Here is a 13919-nt window from a genome sequence, read left to right as displayed (position 1 = left end):
ACTCTGTCCGTTGTCCCATGGAAACATGAATGTATAGTCTACACAGAGTATCACAGAGTCTGTCCATTAATGTAGTCTACACAGACTCTGTCCATTGTCCCATGGATTGTGAGTTGCATTCCTATTCTTGATAGTTTATTCAGTCTTTTGATTCTCATCCTTGCTAAGTTTGCTAAGTTGCTGATTTTGCAAATGCTTCAAATGTTCCTATTACTGTTCTCCCTCTCAGACCAGGGACCATATATTCAGTGGTGGAAGAAATACTGAAGTTTAGTACTTAAGTAAAAGTACAAGTACCCAGGAAAATGAAAGTAAAAGTAAAAGTACTACATCAACAATCTTACTAAAGTAAAAAGTAAAAAGTACTCAGTTTTAAATTTACTTTAAAAGTAAAAGTACTCACGCAATGGGTTGTCTCTCAATGTCTAGGCTGTGCCATTTTGATAAAGAAATAGCGACTGGTAATAAATGCCTCTACAGATGTCACTACTAGTAATAATTATAAGCAACAACATTTGTTAATTGGAAAGGTTGGTGTACTTATTGGGCCTATTGTCTGTAAAACTGTTCACACTCTATCTTATAATTCTGCAGATGACGAGTTATCTACCAGGGATTATTTACCATTAGGCTAAGCCAAACCAATAAAGACACAATTTTGTATCTTTTAATCTTTTATTTAATTGTAAACGTGTAAAAAATGGAAATATGAAACATGAAAAACAAATGGAGTTGTTAAACTGGTCAATGCAGAGTTGTATGCTCTATTGATTGCAGAAAAGGAAAAAAAAAACATATTGAGTTACCCAACACTAGGCATTAAGGGCCTGATTTACTAACAGGATTGCGCCCATTTCTGGCGTAAAATAGCGGTCGTAAACATAAAACGGTATTTACTAAGGGGGCGCAGCGCATATTAACGCCTGTGGGTGTGAACAGGCGAGGTTATGTGGACGTGGGTGGTAACGTAGGCGTGAAGCACACTTTACATGGGAGTAGAGAAGGTAAGTGGCCTAATGATGTAATGCGTGGTATTTACTAAACTGCCTGTCGAGCGCACGTCTCCAATTTGCGTGATAATTCTCCGCCTCATAAAAGCACGTCTTAACCAGGAAGCGCATTTACAATGAGTCTGAATACGTTGATATGGCAGCAGTAATAAGAGCAAGGCGAAGAAAGACAGCGCGCACAGAAAGAGACAGCGCACAGAAATCATTTTTTCAACCGGTATAACACATTTTCAGTTAAGCGAACCACAAATCATTAAACGGTACAGGTTAACCAGCCACGCAATACTTCAGTTACTAATCCCAGATCAGAGACATCGAACTCTCCAACCGGAGATCACATTCCATTCCATCAGTTGTTAAACTCCGGACAACATTACAAATATTGGCATCGGATCATTTCAAACAGTTATAGCATCAGCAGTTGGTATATATCTCAGCCTTCACTCAGCCAAATATTCACCCAGGTACTCGACGCATTGCTACCGCACACTGGTCAATACATTTCCCCACTGCCATAGCTGAAATTAGAGACATCAAACAGGATTTTTTTTAAATCGCAAACTTTCCGAACGTAATTGGAACCATTGATTGCACCCATATGCAAACAGTCCCACCTTCAATCCACGAACACGGTTACCGAAACAGAAAGCACACATATTCAATGAATGTCCAGGTCATATGTGATGCCAACACGACCATTACTTACGTGGTAGTGGTCTGTCCATGACAGTTTTATCTTCCGGAATAGTGCCATCTATCCATGATTGAGCAACGGTGATTTTGGAGAGGCCTGGCTACTTGGTAAATGTATTTGTTTCAGTGGGGATATATTGTAGTGAACCCATGTCCCTTGTAGAACGTATTAATCTCGCCATGTACACATCTATATTGTTATAATAGACAGTTTATGTATTAATGCCACCAATAGCATATTATTTATAATCGTGTTCTTTTAAACATCTCGCTCTTGGTGATGGCGGGCAAATCAACAATATAACCCATTGAATCAGGTTCAGTGATTGAGCGAACGTGAACCAATATATCTATCTCCTCTCCGCTGAACCATAGTTTTTTCTTCCTCGAATCTCCATGGTGGGCAGTAACTTGCAGGCAATTTCTCCCGTCTTTTAACGGTGCGCTAAATAATGATTGCCCAGCGCTGATCTGGCTTGATACATATCACGGAAAATGTGGGGAAACACCGTGCGTTAATGTGCGCCTGGCAAAGGCGCAGATTAAGCTGCGTTCGCAAATCAATGTTAGTAAATCAGGTCCTTTAAAGGGCGGAGTAAGCACACAGTGCCCAGCGCAGATGTGGTTTGATAAATACCACGGAAAATGCGCACCGTGCGTTAATTTGCGAACGCAGATTAAACAGCGCTCGCATATTAGTAAATCAGGCCCTAAGTTTGCATGCCAGGCAATAACCAGTCAATAAAAAAGGCAAATCTTCAGGTTAGCTTGACAATGCTAAACTACCAGCTTTATCTTACCACTACGTTAAATAAATAATCAAGGTACAATCGTGTTACTTTGATGCTATTGCTGTATGTCAACATGTATTTTGCTAGATAACAGTATAAAATCATGTCCGTAACCGCATACGATATTCATAAGTCATAGACACTAACTTAGCATAGCAAGAACTCCGCATAACTCCGCCTGTTTCTCCAAATTTGAAGCAGAATCTTTGAAGGCTAGCAATTCCTTTTTTGAGGTAGACAAGAAACGCACTGAAACCTCCACGAGTTATTCTTGGGGCCTCTGAACTTGAACATGTCCTCAGATGAGGCTGACTCTGAATCCATGCTGAAAAGTTGTTTGTTAGTCAGGCTGTTTGTCGAATGTTTAAGCAAAACAGGCAAGGCTACCGTATTGCTGCAGGCAAATTCACACTCTGCTGTCATTGGAGCTGATAGAGCCACCTGATTGGCTGAAACGTCCTAAAGCAACGCAATCCATATTTTTGTGTAGGCAACATTTTGGCGAAACTGTGTTCATAAAATGTAACGAATAACGACACATATTGTAGAAATGTAGCGGAGTAAAAGTATAGATAATAGCTGCAAAATGTAATGAAGTAAAAGTAAAAAGTATGCACTATTATTTTTACTTAAGTAAAGTACAGATACGTAAAAATCTAACGAAGTACAGTAAGTATTTAAGTAAAAATACTTCGTTACATTCCACCACTGCATATATTACCTTTAAGTTTAAGGACACAGGTACTGATACTGTGTCTTAATATTCTTTGTGATGAACTTTAAAATGGAATGTACTAAGTGGGATCTTTGTTCCATCAGGTGCAATGAAAGAGGGTGCAGCTGGCTTCTTTAAGGGAATTGGAAAAGGACTGGTTGGAGTTGTTGCCAGACCAACTGGAGGCATTGTTGATATGGCCAGCACTACCTTTCAGGGGATTCAGAGGTAAGGACCACATACATACTATACACACAATGACCACACTACAGACTGTACACACAATTACCACACTACACACTCTACACACAATGTTTATGAGAACATTAAAAAAGATTTAGAATTATATAAAAAAAAAAAATACAAATGTTTTTTTTTTTCTTTCACCACTTTCGTTCTCTTACTAAAAATCTTGTTTGCAGTTTTGTGTCCATTTTTAATATCTATTTTTGTATGTAGACTCATTTATTCAGTGTCATGTGTTCTTTCTAAATGATGTCCTGAATATGATTATTATGATTATATGACTTGAAGTGTGGATGTTGATACAGCTTGTGTCACCAGGTGAGTAGTGCATCGTGGGTGATGGGCACGTGCATCATGCTTATTGATTCTGCTTGTGTCATGGCCACAGCAACTATCAGTTGGATGTGAAATCCAATCAAATAAATCTAACCCCTGACATCTGTCATCATAACACTGCATCTGATGCCCTCCTCTCCAAACCCCATCTGCAGGGCAGAGCCTCTAAGATGGAGACTGGAGATCCATATCAATAGAAACACTGAAATGAGCTTCTTTTTTCTGTTGCTTAGCAGGTTAGGAGATGTGTAAGGGGAACAATTGAATATGTATCATGCTTTTGTGTGGGTTAATTGACAGTAAGCATCAATGATTGCCATTTTGTGGCAGTAGCTTCTTACATTGTGGAAGAACAATAGGCGCCGTCTGGAGCCCACAAGTGCTAACACAACAACATGACTGCCCAGCTATAGAACCTGAGCAGCAGGATACAACAACAACCATTAAGCTGCCTTAATGAGCATTTCACTTGGGTTTTCAAACAGGCACCTTCCTTCATCAGTGTTTTGTTGAATTAGGCTAACAACACAACCAGAAGGCTCAACAGTGGTGTCTGGCGTCCCAGACCCACCCCCCTCCATACTCATGATAAGTTAGAACACATTCAGGTGAATTCACAACCACAAGTAGTCTCAGAGCGCCTAAGCCCCAAGTACCACTCACTTATTCAGCAGCCTCTGACACCTCTTAGAAAGCTCATTTGAGTGACCTTCCTCAAAAACCGAAATCCAACATAAGTGTTGTTGTTGATTTAGCTACAAAGCCTCTTAAACCTATCTCCACTGGTCTTGTGTGGCATGCAAAGCAACTTCGTTGCTTCTACCAGCTCTTCATACTTAAGCTTCTTCCTTTCAAATGCTTCTTCCTTTTCAAATGCTTCTTCAATCGTACCCAGTGCTGTAGTGGTAAAATTAGAGGTGGGTAAACTATGAATTTTGTGATCAGACAGACCTCGACGTGAAGCAACGCAACACAAAGTGTCGCTACTCTGTAAGGCTGTCCTGTCTATATTCCATTATGTTATAAGTTAAAGTCTTACTGAATCAATGAGATTGAATAAATGTGTTTGTAGTTTATTGCATTTCAAGAAAACAGTAAAGAAAAGTATATGTAGGCCTCACAACAATGAAGGGGGTGGAGGGGAAGACAAAAGAAACGACCTCTATAGGACCTAAACAAATATTAAGGCCTCTAGAAACAGGCCCTGGGTGTAATAGCTGAAAAGCATAATATAAAAAGAAACCATGTTGCAATTAAACACTTCCCCTGTTCTTTAACCATTGGAGAAACCTCCAATGTCAACACAACAACACAATTCATAATGGAAGTAAAATACAAATGTCTACTGATCTGTGCTATAAATGTATTTTCTGCATGATTCCAATCATTGTGAGCATTTATATAATCAAAATCGCTGAATTTGCGCTTGTCCTGTTCAAACTGACAGGAGACAACGAGACGGTGAGGCAGCAATGAGCTGTGCCTCATCTCACATTGCACAACCCCTCGCAAACTGGGTTGAGCGCATGCGTAGAAACTACTAGTCTTGCTGATCTGGCATTAAAACTAAGTGAAAATACACATAGGGAAGGCAAACAGTACCTCTGCCCATAAACATGAATGCACATCAATGAACGTTTATGTGACTATGCCTCTGCCTCACCGATCGGGTTTATGCTTGTTCTGCAGTTGCTCTTCTTCTAGACTTATTTGACCTTGACCTCGATAATGAAAGATTATATAGCTACGCTAAAACATTTCACCTAGCAATTCACTTAGCTATGTCTAACTGCCTTGCAAAGAATCTGCCTACAATTTTCAATGAATTCGCTTTTTATTAGCTATTTATCTACGCCGATATGCGTCTGGATAATTACTCATGCATCTTCAATTGCTGAAATAATTTACGTTTTATTAGGCTTATTTAGATGGGACCGGGAAGGCTGGCTTGTTACCTACATTATCGTAATCGCAAGCACGTTACTAATAGAGTTTGTCCCTGTTTTAATGCGAGTTTGCCAGTTCATCCATTGCCTTTGCTTTGCTTGAGAAGTTGCTGCTGCTCGTCTAGTTTCCTCTTCTTGCTCGTAAACAAAGCTAGTTACCATCTGCCTCCTCTTCAGCAATGTAGTCTTACCCCATGCTTTCCAAGTGTTACCTAGCCCAAACCCTGCTCTTCCACTGTGTACCTGCCCAATGATTTCCTTATGCTATATTAATAGGGCAACGTTTACTCATCTTATTTATCTTTAGTCAAGGTCGCCCTGAAACTGAGCTTAGCACCGTTTTCCAACTTCTCCAATTCCAAAGTAAATCTATGGCATACCACATTTCATGTGATAAAAAGGTTTTGACTATGGGGATTTACATGTTTAACTTTTCTGTGGTAGTAGTGTATGATTTGATGTTTTTACTACAGCCGTGGGTTGAACTGACCCTAAAATGTAGTCCTACTTAGTTAATTAGTGGCTTTGGGGAAAGTTTGCAGATCTATTGGGTTGATTATTCAAGCCCTGCCAGGTTTTCTCCCTTGAATATGAGATGCAACTGGATTTTACCTAGAACTGCATTGCATTAAAATCTGTCCTATGTGGTCAGAGAAAGAATGGGCTCGTGCAGTGTCTAGGATTAGTTTGGGAGAGAGATAGCTGCCAACAAGACACTCCATTAAACATTGCATTCAATGAAATATACCGGTGACTCATCAGATGAGAACAAGTGTGTCTGCCTTGTCAATGTGGAACTTTTTTCAAACAGCCAGCCAAAGGAGTTTGAAAACTTGTTTGATTTTGAATCATTTTTACTGGTGAGAATGATTTGGCCTTTTAAAAATGATTGTTTTATTTTTGTTTACTTAATGGGTTGAGTTTAGTTTCTTATATAAGATAAAAAATAAATCCTAATTAATTATGTGTTCTAATGTGCTTCAAAATCCAATGTGACAACTTCCCTACACTCAAATTAATGCATGATCACTGAAATACAATACAATTATTACGAAAAATGTGCCAGTTGAATTTTATTTATATAGCACCAATAACAATTGAAATTGCCTCTTTACAAAGCCCAGAGCCTGAAGTATCTACATGAAATATATTATACACAGGAATTTTTGTTTTAATTCCTCCTGCTATTTATTTTCCCTATATCCCTTACCCCTGTAACAATTCAATTCAATTCAATTCAATTTTATTTGTATAGCACCATAACAATACAATTGCCTCTAGGCGCTAAACAGAGCCCAGAGCCTAGACCCCCTTAGTGCATGCACAACGGCAACAGGGGCAAGGAAAAACTCCCTGTTGGGCAGGAAGAAACCTTAAGCAGAACCACGGCACATAAGGGGGGACCCATCGACCGGGTGGAGACAGGAAGGTGGGACGGGGGGAAAAGGGGAAGGGGAAGGGTTGTGTGGCAGAAGGGGAAAGGAAGCAACAGGGGTTATACACAGCCAGCATTTGGTCACTGGACATAATATGTATACAGACATCTGGTGGTAAATACATGATACAGGCAAGACCAGATTACTGTGCCAATAGGGTTACTTTAACAGGGGTAAGGGATGTAGGGACAAAGAAACATTTCAGTGGTGGCAATAATGTATATTGTATATAAATGCTAGCATAGGGTATTGGGTAGAGTAGGTGTACGGCAATGCAGTGGCGGTGGGTGCGATTGGCCGAGGGTTTCTCCAGGTAGACCAGGTGGAGAGACTACGGCAGCGTCCCATAGCGGAGTAGTCTTGATTAGTAGGGAAAGAAAAGGGAGAGAAGGAAGAAAGTGAGTGGGTAGAGTTCAGCTGTCCATGTGCGTAGATGCGGAGTGGTGGGGGTGAGGAGCAATAGTTCCACTTCCATCAGCGATTGGAACATGCTATAGGGGAGAGAGAACATTTATGTTAGTAGACATCAATTTCAGAAACAGATAGGGAGATGCATTTGGGTAGTAGATTTAACAGTAGGCAATATGGCTATTTTATCAGTGTTATTATAGGCAAAAGCAATATGATATGGAAGGAGAGAGAGAAAGGGAGAAGATATATTTAGTAATGCTGGCATTTGTTATTAGTGTGCTTGCAAGCACACTATTGTTCTTCTTAAGTTTTATTTATTTATGCCGGGGCCGTACATGCATCCACTCGGCAATGTTTGAGACGGTGAGATGATGGTGTGGACAAACCAAGAGGCTGTATTGTTCGTTACATTGAAGTATAAGCTCTTACTGTAACAGTAACCGTATGAGTACAGTAAACTGGTCTTGCCTGTATCATGTATTTACCACCGGATGTCTGTATACATACTATGTCCAGCGACCAAATGCTGGCTGTGTACAACCCCTGTTGTTTCCCTTCCCCTTCTGCCACACAACCCTCCCCCTTCCCCTCTTCCCACCTTCCTATCTCCACCCGGCCGACCTCTAGCAGATGTGTCGTGGTTCTGCTTAAGGTTTCTTCCTGCCTAACAGGGAGTTTTTTCTTGCCCCTGTTGCCATTGTGCATGCACTAAGGGGGTTTAGGTTCTGGGCTCTGTTAAGCGCCTAGAGGCAATTGTATTGTTATGGCGCTATATAAATACAATTTAATTTAATTGAATTTGGGACTTTTCAGTTTTAGGTAGGTTTAAGTTCCCATGGTTATTAGATACTTTTAACAAGGCAGACTATGTACTATGATGAGCCCTAAAACCTGACTGAAAGCTTTCAAAATATGTTATTTTGGTGTAAGTGGGGCAGCAATTGGCTGAGAATTACATTTTGAAGAACAAAACTGTATATTAAATTATGAATATGTAAAAAAACCAAGACAGACAGAGCGGCGATTAAACTCGCCAGCGTCCCGTTGCCTAGCTTACATCGTCTTTTTTCTTCCATTGAAATCGTTAAAAAAGTAAACAATTGAACCATAATTTGAACCATGTACACTCATTGCACCAGCAGACTCAGTGACAATGACTGAGTATTTCAAAGTAATTTAGGTATCATTGACACTTTAGATCTTGAATCAGAATCATAAAACACGGGACGAGATGTTAACACGGTCCATTGTGCCAATAGATGGTATGCACTCACATGAGATTTGCCGTGATGTTGACAGAGTGGCATGGGAGGTGTATTTCTTAGATTGGGGTAAGATGTCAATTTGGGACACATCCTCAGTAGTGTTCCTTTCTAATCAGTGGGTGTTTCGGCCTTCACTTACTAAACACCCTCATCAAAGGTGGCCAGCTAAAGGGTGATCAAGCCTTAGCTTGTGTACCATGCCCAATTAAGATTTCCCAAGGGACTATGCAAGGCAGGGGCGTCCTCTTCCCTGAGCCAGCCCTACAGCTAACCGCATACCTCATATGCCCTCCTCAAGTTGGAGGGATCTGGAATGGGTTCTCAGGTGGGGGTGGGGGGTCATGAATTATAGCCCAGCAAGGGTCCTTCCGTTTCACCCAGATCCACTGGCTGCCTCTTTCAGCTGCTTGAGAAACTGTTTTGACGGTCTGCCGCAGAGCCTGTCCATGGATTCCGAGTTCTTTCAGCAACCAGATGGTGGAAGAAGCCACGAATCCGCTGCATCCCACTTCAACTGGCCATTCTTTTGCATTCCAGCCACACTGAGTTGCGTCTGCTGCCAGTTCTGTGTAACACAGTTTCTTCCGCTCGTAGGCCTCTTCAACAGAGTTTTCCCATGGGACTGTGAGCTCTATGATGTACACAGTCTTTCGTGAAGGGGACCAGAGTACCATGTCTGGCCTAAGGTTACATTTACATTTAGTCATTTAGCAGACGCTTTTGTCCAAAGGGAGAGAACAATCAAGCTAAGAGCATTAAAAACCTGGTGTAACAATAAATACTGCTTATTTAAAAAAAAAAAAATAGAAAACGGCATAGAAAGAATAAAAAGAAGTGCGGGCCTGTTACTGCTTAAGTGCAGGTTAAGCCAAGGTGCCAGTTAGGAAGGGAGGTGCTCTCTGAAGAGTTGGGTCTTCAAGAGCTTCTTGAAAGTAGAGAGGGACGCCCCTGCTCTGGTAATGCTAGGCAGGTCGTTTCACCAACGTGGAACTACAACTGAGAATAGTCTGGATTGCCTTGCTTGCACCGGGGGCAGTGCCAGACGACGCTCACTGGATGAGGGCAGCGTCCTGGGTGTAACATTTGCCCTTACAAGAGCATTTAGGTAGGTGGGAGCAGACCCAGTAAGCACTTTGTAGGCAAGCATAAGTGACTTGAATTTGATGCGAGCAGCTACCGGCAGCCAGTGGAGCTCAGTGGCTTGACCTCGTGACAGAGGCGATGTGGGCTGTGAAGGTTAGTTGGTCATCAATAATGACCCCGAGGTTTCTTGCTGTTTTGGATGGAGCCAGGGATAAAGAGTCAGTGTTGATGTTGATGTTGTGGTGGATGAACTGTTTGGCTGGGAAGACCATCAGTTCTGTTTTGGCCAGGTTCAGCTGAAGGTGGTGGTTTTTCATCCATGTGGATATATCAGCAAGACAGTCTGAGATCCATGCCGAAACAGTGTTGTTCTCAGGAGGGAAGGATAGAACCAGTTGAGTATCATCGGCATAACAGTGGTAGGAAAAACCATGCGAGCGGATGATGGGGCCCAGCGAGGTGGTGTAGATGGCAAAGAGAAGTGGTCCCATTACCGACCCCTGGGGCACCCCAGTGGTGAGGTGGTGGGGTACAGATAGATGACCTTGCCATGACACCTTGAATGAGCGCCAAGAGAGGTACGATTCAAACCAGGAGTGCGCCTTGCCTGAGATGCCCATACTTGATAGTATGGACAGAAGGATGCGGTGGTTGACTGTATCAAACACAGCTGATAGGTCAAGCAGGACGAGAACTGAGGATTGAGCTGCTGCTTTAGCTGTTTTTAAGGCCTCTGTCACAGATAGCAGGGCTGTTTCGGTGGAGTGACCGCTTTTGAATCCAGACTGGTTTGGATCGAGGAGATTGTTTGTTGACAGGAACTCTGTGACCTGTTTGGAGGCTGCCCTCTCAAGTGTTTTAGATAGGAGAGTGAGAAGTGAGACCGATCGATAGTTTTCCACCTGAGTGGGATCGAGAGATGGCTTTTTGAGCAGCGCCGTTACCCGAGCCACTTTGAATGAAGAAGGAAATGTTGGTAGGTAGAAGGTTGGTAGAAGCAATCAAATGTGGAAAAATGAGTTGCTGGCCAATATCGACAAGCATCTTCCAGTCCCGGGCCATGGCTAGGTGTCCAGTGTCTGGCTTTGTAGGAGGATGCTTGGGCCTTTTCTGTCCCTCCCGAATTAATGTTGTGGTTTTGACAGGGTTGCTTGGAGGTAATGAATTGGTTGCACTCCTCTTGGTCTCAAGTGCTGCAGCCAGGCTCTTGAGGACCTGATTGTGCCTCCAGGTGTAGCGGCCTTGTGAGAGGCTGGTCTTGCAACCGGTCTTTAAATGCCTGAGTGTCGCTGGAGCTGGGCAGAGAGGGCAGGTCGGGTCCTCGCCATACCACTGATGTAGATTTGTTGGTGATGGAAGCACATCATAAACAGCTCTTATGATGAAGCTGATGTTGCGTGCCTCCATTTGCCAAAGCTCACTCCAGTTGATCTTTCTCTTCTCCAGGCCTTCCCACCGCATCCATTGCCCTTGTTAAGCAAGAAAGACAGCCTTTGCACTTCTTGCAGTCTCCTCCAGTCTGCGCACCTTCTCGACCACCAGCTTCCTGCGTTCAGATGTTGTTGCCTTATGGAATGTTGGTTTGCTTGCTGTCAGGCCAAAGCCTCCTCTTCCATGCTGGGTATTCCCCACAATGTCTTGGTGTCTCAGGGCTGATGTTGCTTGCTGCACAGCCTTGGATGATGTCCATTTCCGTCCGGTTTGTAGGGGAGGTGCAGCCTTGCTAATGTTCTGGTCTTTGGAGTCCTTCAATGTCATCTGAAGTCTTACTTTAGAGCACTTGTACTCCTCGGTTAGACTTGTAAGAGGTAGTTCAAGGACCCCTTTGCCATAGAGGCCGATGTTACTCAGACATCGTGGGACACCCAGCCATTTCTTCATGTATGAGGACATGGTTCGCTCCATTTTCTCCACTGTTGTTATTGGGACCTCATAGACTGTGAGTGGCCACATTACCCGGGGGAGGAGTCCAAACTGAAGGCACCAACGCTTGAGCTTCCCATCCAGTAGTGTCTTGTCGATGTTCTCAAGACCGTCGGCGATGTCCTGCCTTACTTGCTGCACTTGATCTTTATCCCGCAGGCTTTCGTTGTACCATCTACCCAGGCTTTTGATGGGTTGTTCAGACACCGTTGGTATCGGGTCTTCTTCAATGCAGAACCTCACATTTTTAAGCTGTCCCTTGACTATGGAGATGCTTCGAGATTTGCTGGGCTTGATTTTCAGCCGTTAACCTGCAGTTTTTCAAGTAGCCGCCTGGTGCATGCTGCAGTGGTGGTTAGTGTTGTCATGTCATCCATGTAAGCCCTTCCTTAGATCTCTCACCGCCGACCACCCATCTTGATGCCCTGATGATGACTTCCATGGCCATAGTGAAGGCCAGAGGTGAAATTGTACAGCCTGCCATTATGCCTACGTCCAAGCGCTGCCATGTTGTTGTGAAGTCAGGTGTTGTGAAACACAATTGCAGGTCTTGGAAATAAGCCTTTACCAGTGTAGTGATGGGCTCGGGTACGTGGAAAAAGTTGAAGGATTCCCAGAGGAGTTCATGGGGAACTGAGCCAAAGGCATTGGCCAGGTCGAGGAAGATGACATAGAGGTCTCTCTTGTCCTTCTTAGCTGTTTGGATCTGGTGCCAAATCATACTTGTATGTTCCAGGCAACCAGAGAAACCAGAAATGCCTGCTTTCTGTACAGATGTATCAATGTACTTGTTCCTTTCCAGGTAAGTGGACAGCCTCTGTGCTATTATACTGAAAAAGATCTTCCCTTCGATGTTGAGAAGGGAGATTGGCCGGAATTGACTGATGTCTGTCGCATCCTTCTCTTTTGGGATTAGCACACCGCCAGCCCTTCGCCATGCCTTTGGGAATATTTTCTTCTGCCACACTATCCTCATGAGCCTCCAAAGAAAGCGTAGAACATCCGGGGTGTTCTTGTAGAGCTTGTATGGTACTCCATTAGGCCCAGGAGCCGAGGCCGCTCTTGCTCGTCGGACAACGTTCTCTACTTCCTTCCACTTTGGAGGGTCAGTGTCCATGTTGAATTCTGGTGGTTGAATAGGTGGGATGTCATGTGGGATGATTATCTGCTCATGCCTTTTCGTGTCCTGGTGGATCTTTTCCAGATGTTCTTCAAGTTCTGGCTTTGGAGTTTTTAGGATTCCGCACTTTTCCTTCTCGAAGAGGTCCTTGACAAACTTAAAGGGGTTTTTATAGAACCGTGTTCTTGAGTGTTCCTTCTTCCTACGAAGTTTCCTTAAGTTTTCCGCTCTTCGCAAGGTTGCCAGCCGGCATTTGATGTCTGCTTGGAGTAGCATGAGACCTTCTCAGAGGCCTTCTTCCACTGCTTTTTCAGCTGCCTTCTCTCTCTGACAAGTGTCTCGATCTCTTGCTGCCTCCTAGATTTGGCTGGCGCGGGTGGTGTCTTGCCACTTCTCCTTTCGTTTACTCCAAAGCGCTCTTCTCCGTAGTGGTAGTTAATGTCTCCCATCCTTTCAAGTTTTTTCTCTGCTGTTCCTACCTGTTGTTCCAAGATTTTTGTCAGGTCGTTGTTGAATGTTTCCCACTCTCTCTTTTCAACAGCTTTGGGCCACTTCACACTCGGTCTGTGCCCTTTGATCTTTTCCTCTTTTTGAGGTCTCTCTGGTTGGGGCAGTTCATCCACAGGCATTTCTGTGCTTGTGTTATCCTCCTTCGTCACAGGGGTGCTGATGCTCTGAGAACTTTGGTTTGTGTCCCGTCGCTGTGCTTCATTCGACTGGTTTGACTGGCTGCTTCGTAAGAAGTACTGGTCAATGTGAGGTCCCTGTCTCTGCTCTCCCAAGCACCTTTTCCTCCCTTAACCCCCTTGCCGATGTTACTCTCTCCCAACCACAGCTGCACACCTGAAGTGTGTGTCCTGCTGCTGTTATGGTTGTCTCATGTGCTGTGTTCCTACTCGTAGTCGTTTCTGTTCCTGGGTCCGTAGCCGTGTGATCAGTCGTTG

The 13919-nt window shown here is 43.4% G+C and overlaps 1 protein-coding gene across 4 annotated transcripts in view; it reads left to right on the top strand.

Annotated features, from left to right (window-relative positions):
* vps13c (vacuolar protein sorting 13 homolog C) overlaps positions 1–13919 on the top strand; it is a 271108-nt gene that overhangs the window by 244186 nt on the left and 13003 nt on the right. For all 4 annotated transcript variants that reach the window (XM_080843884.1, XM_080843883.1, XM_080843882.1 and 1 more), the window contains one exon: positions 3314–3437. In XM_080843884.1, coding sequence (XP_080700010.1) covers positions 3314–3437 — 124 coding nt within the window. The remainder of the gene's footprint in view (positions 1–3313; positions 3438–13919) is intronic.

Source organism: Sprattus sprattus (genome assembly GCF_963457725.1).
Source record: "Sprattus sprattus genome assembly, chromosome: 8".
NCBI classification, from domain to species: Eukaryota; Metazoa; Chordata; class Actinopteri; order Clupeiformes; family Clupeidae; genus Sprattus; species Sprattus sprattus.
The sequence above is the reverse complement of the archived record's forward strand: the minus strand, read 5'-3'. Positions and strand labels throughout refer to the sequence as shown.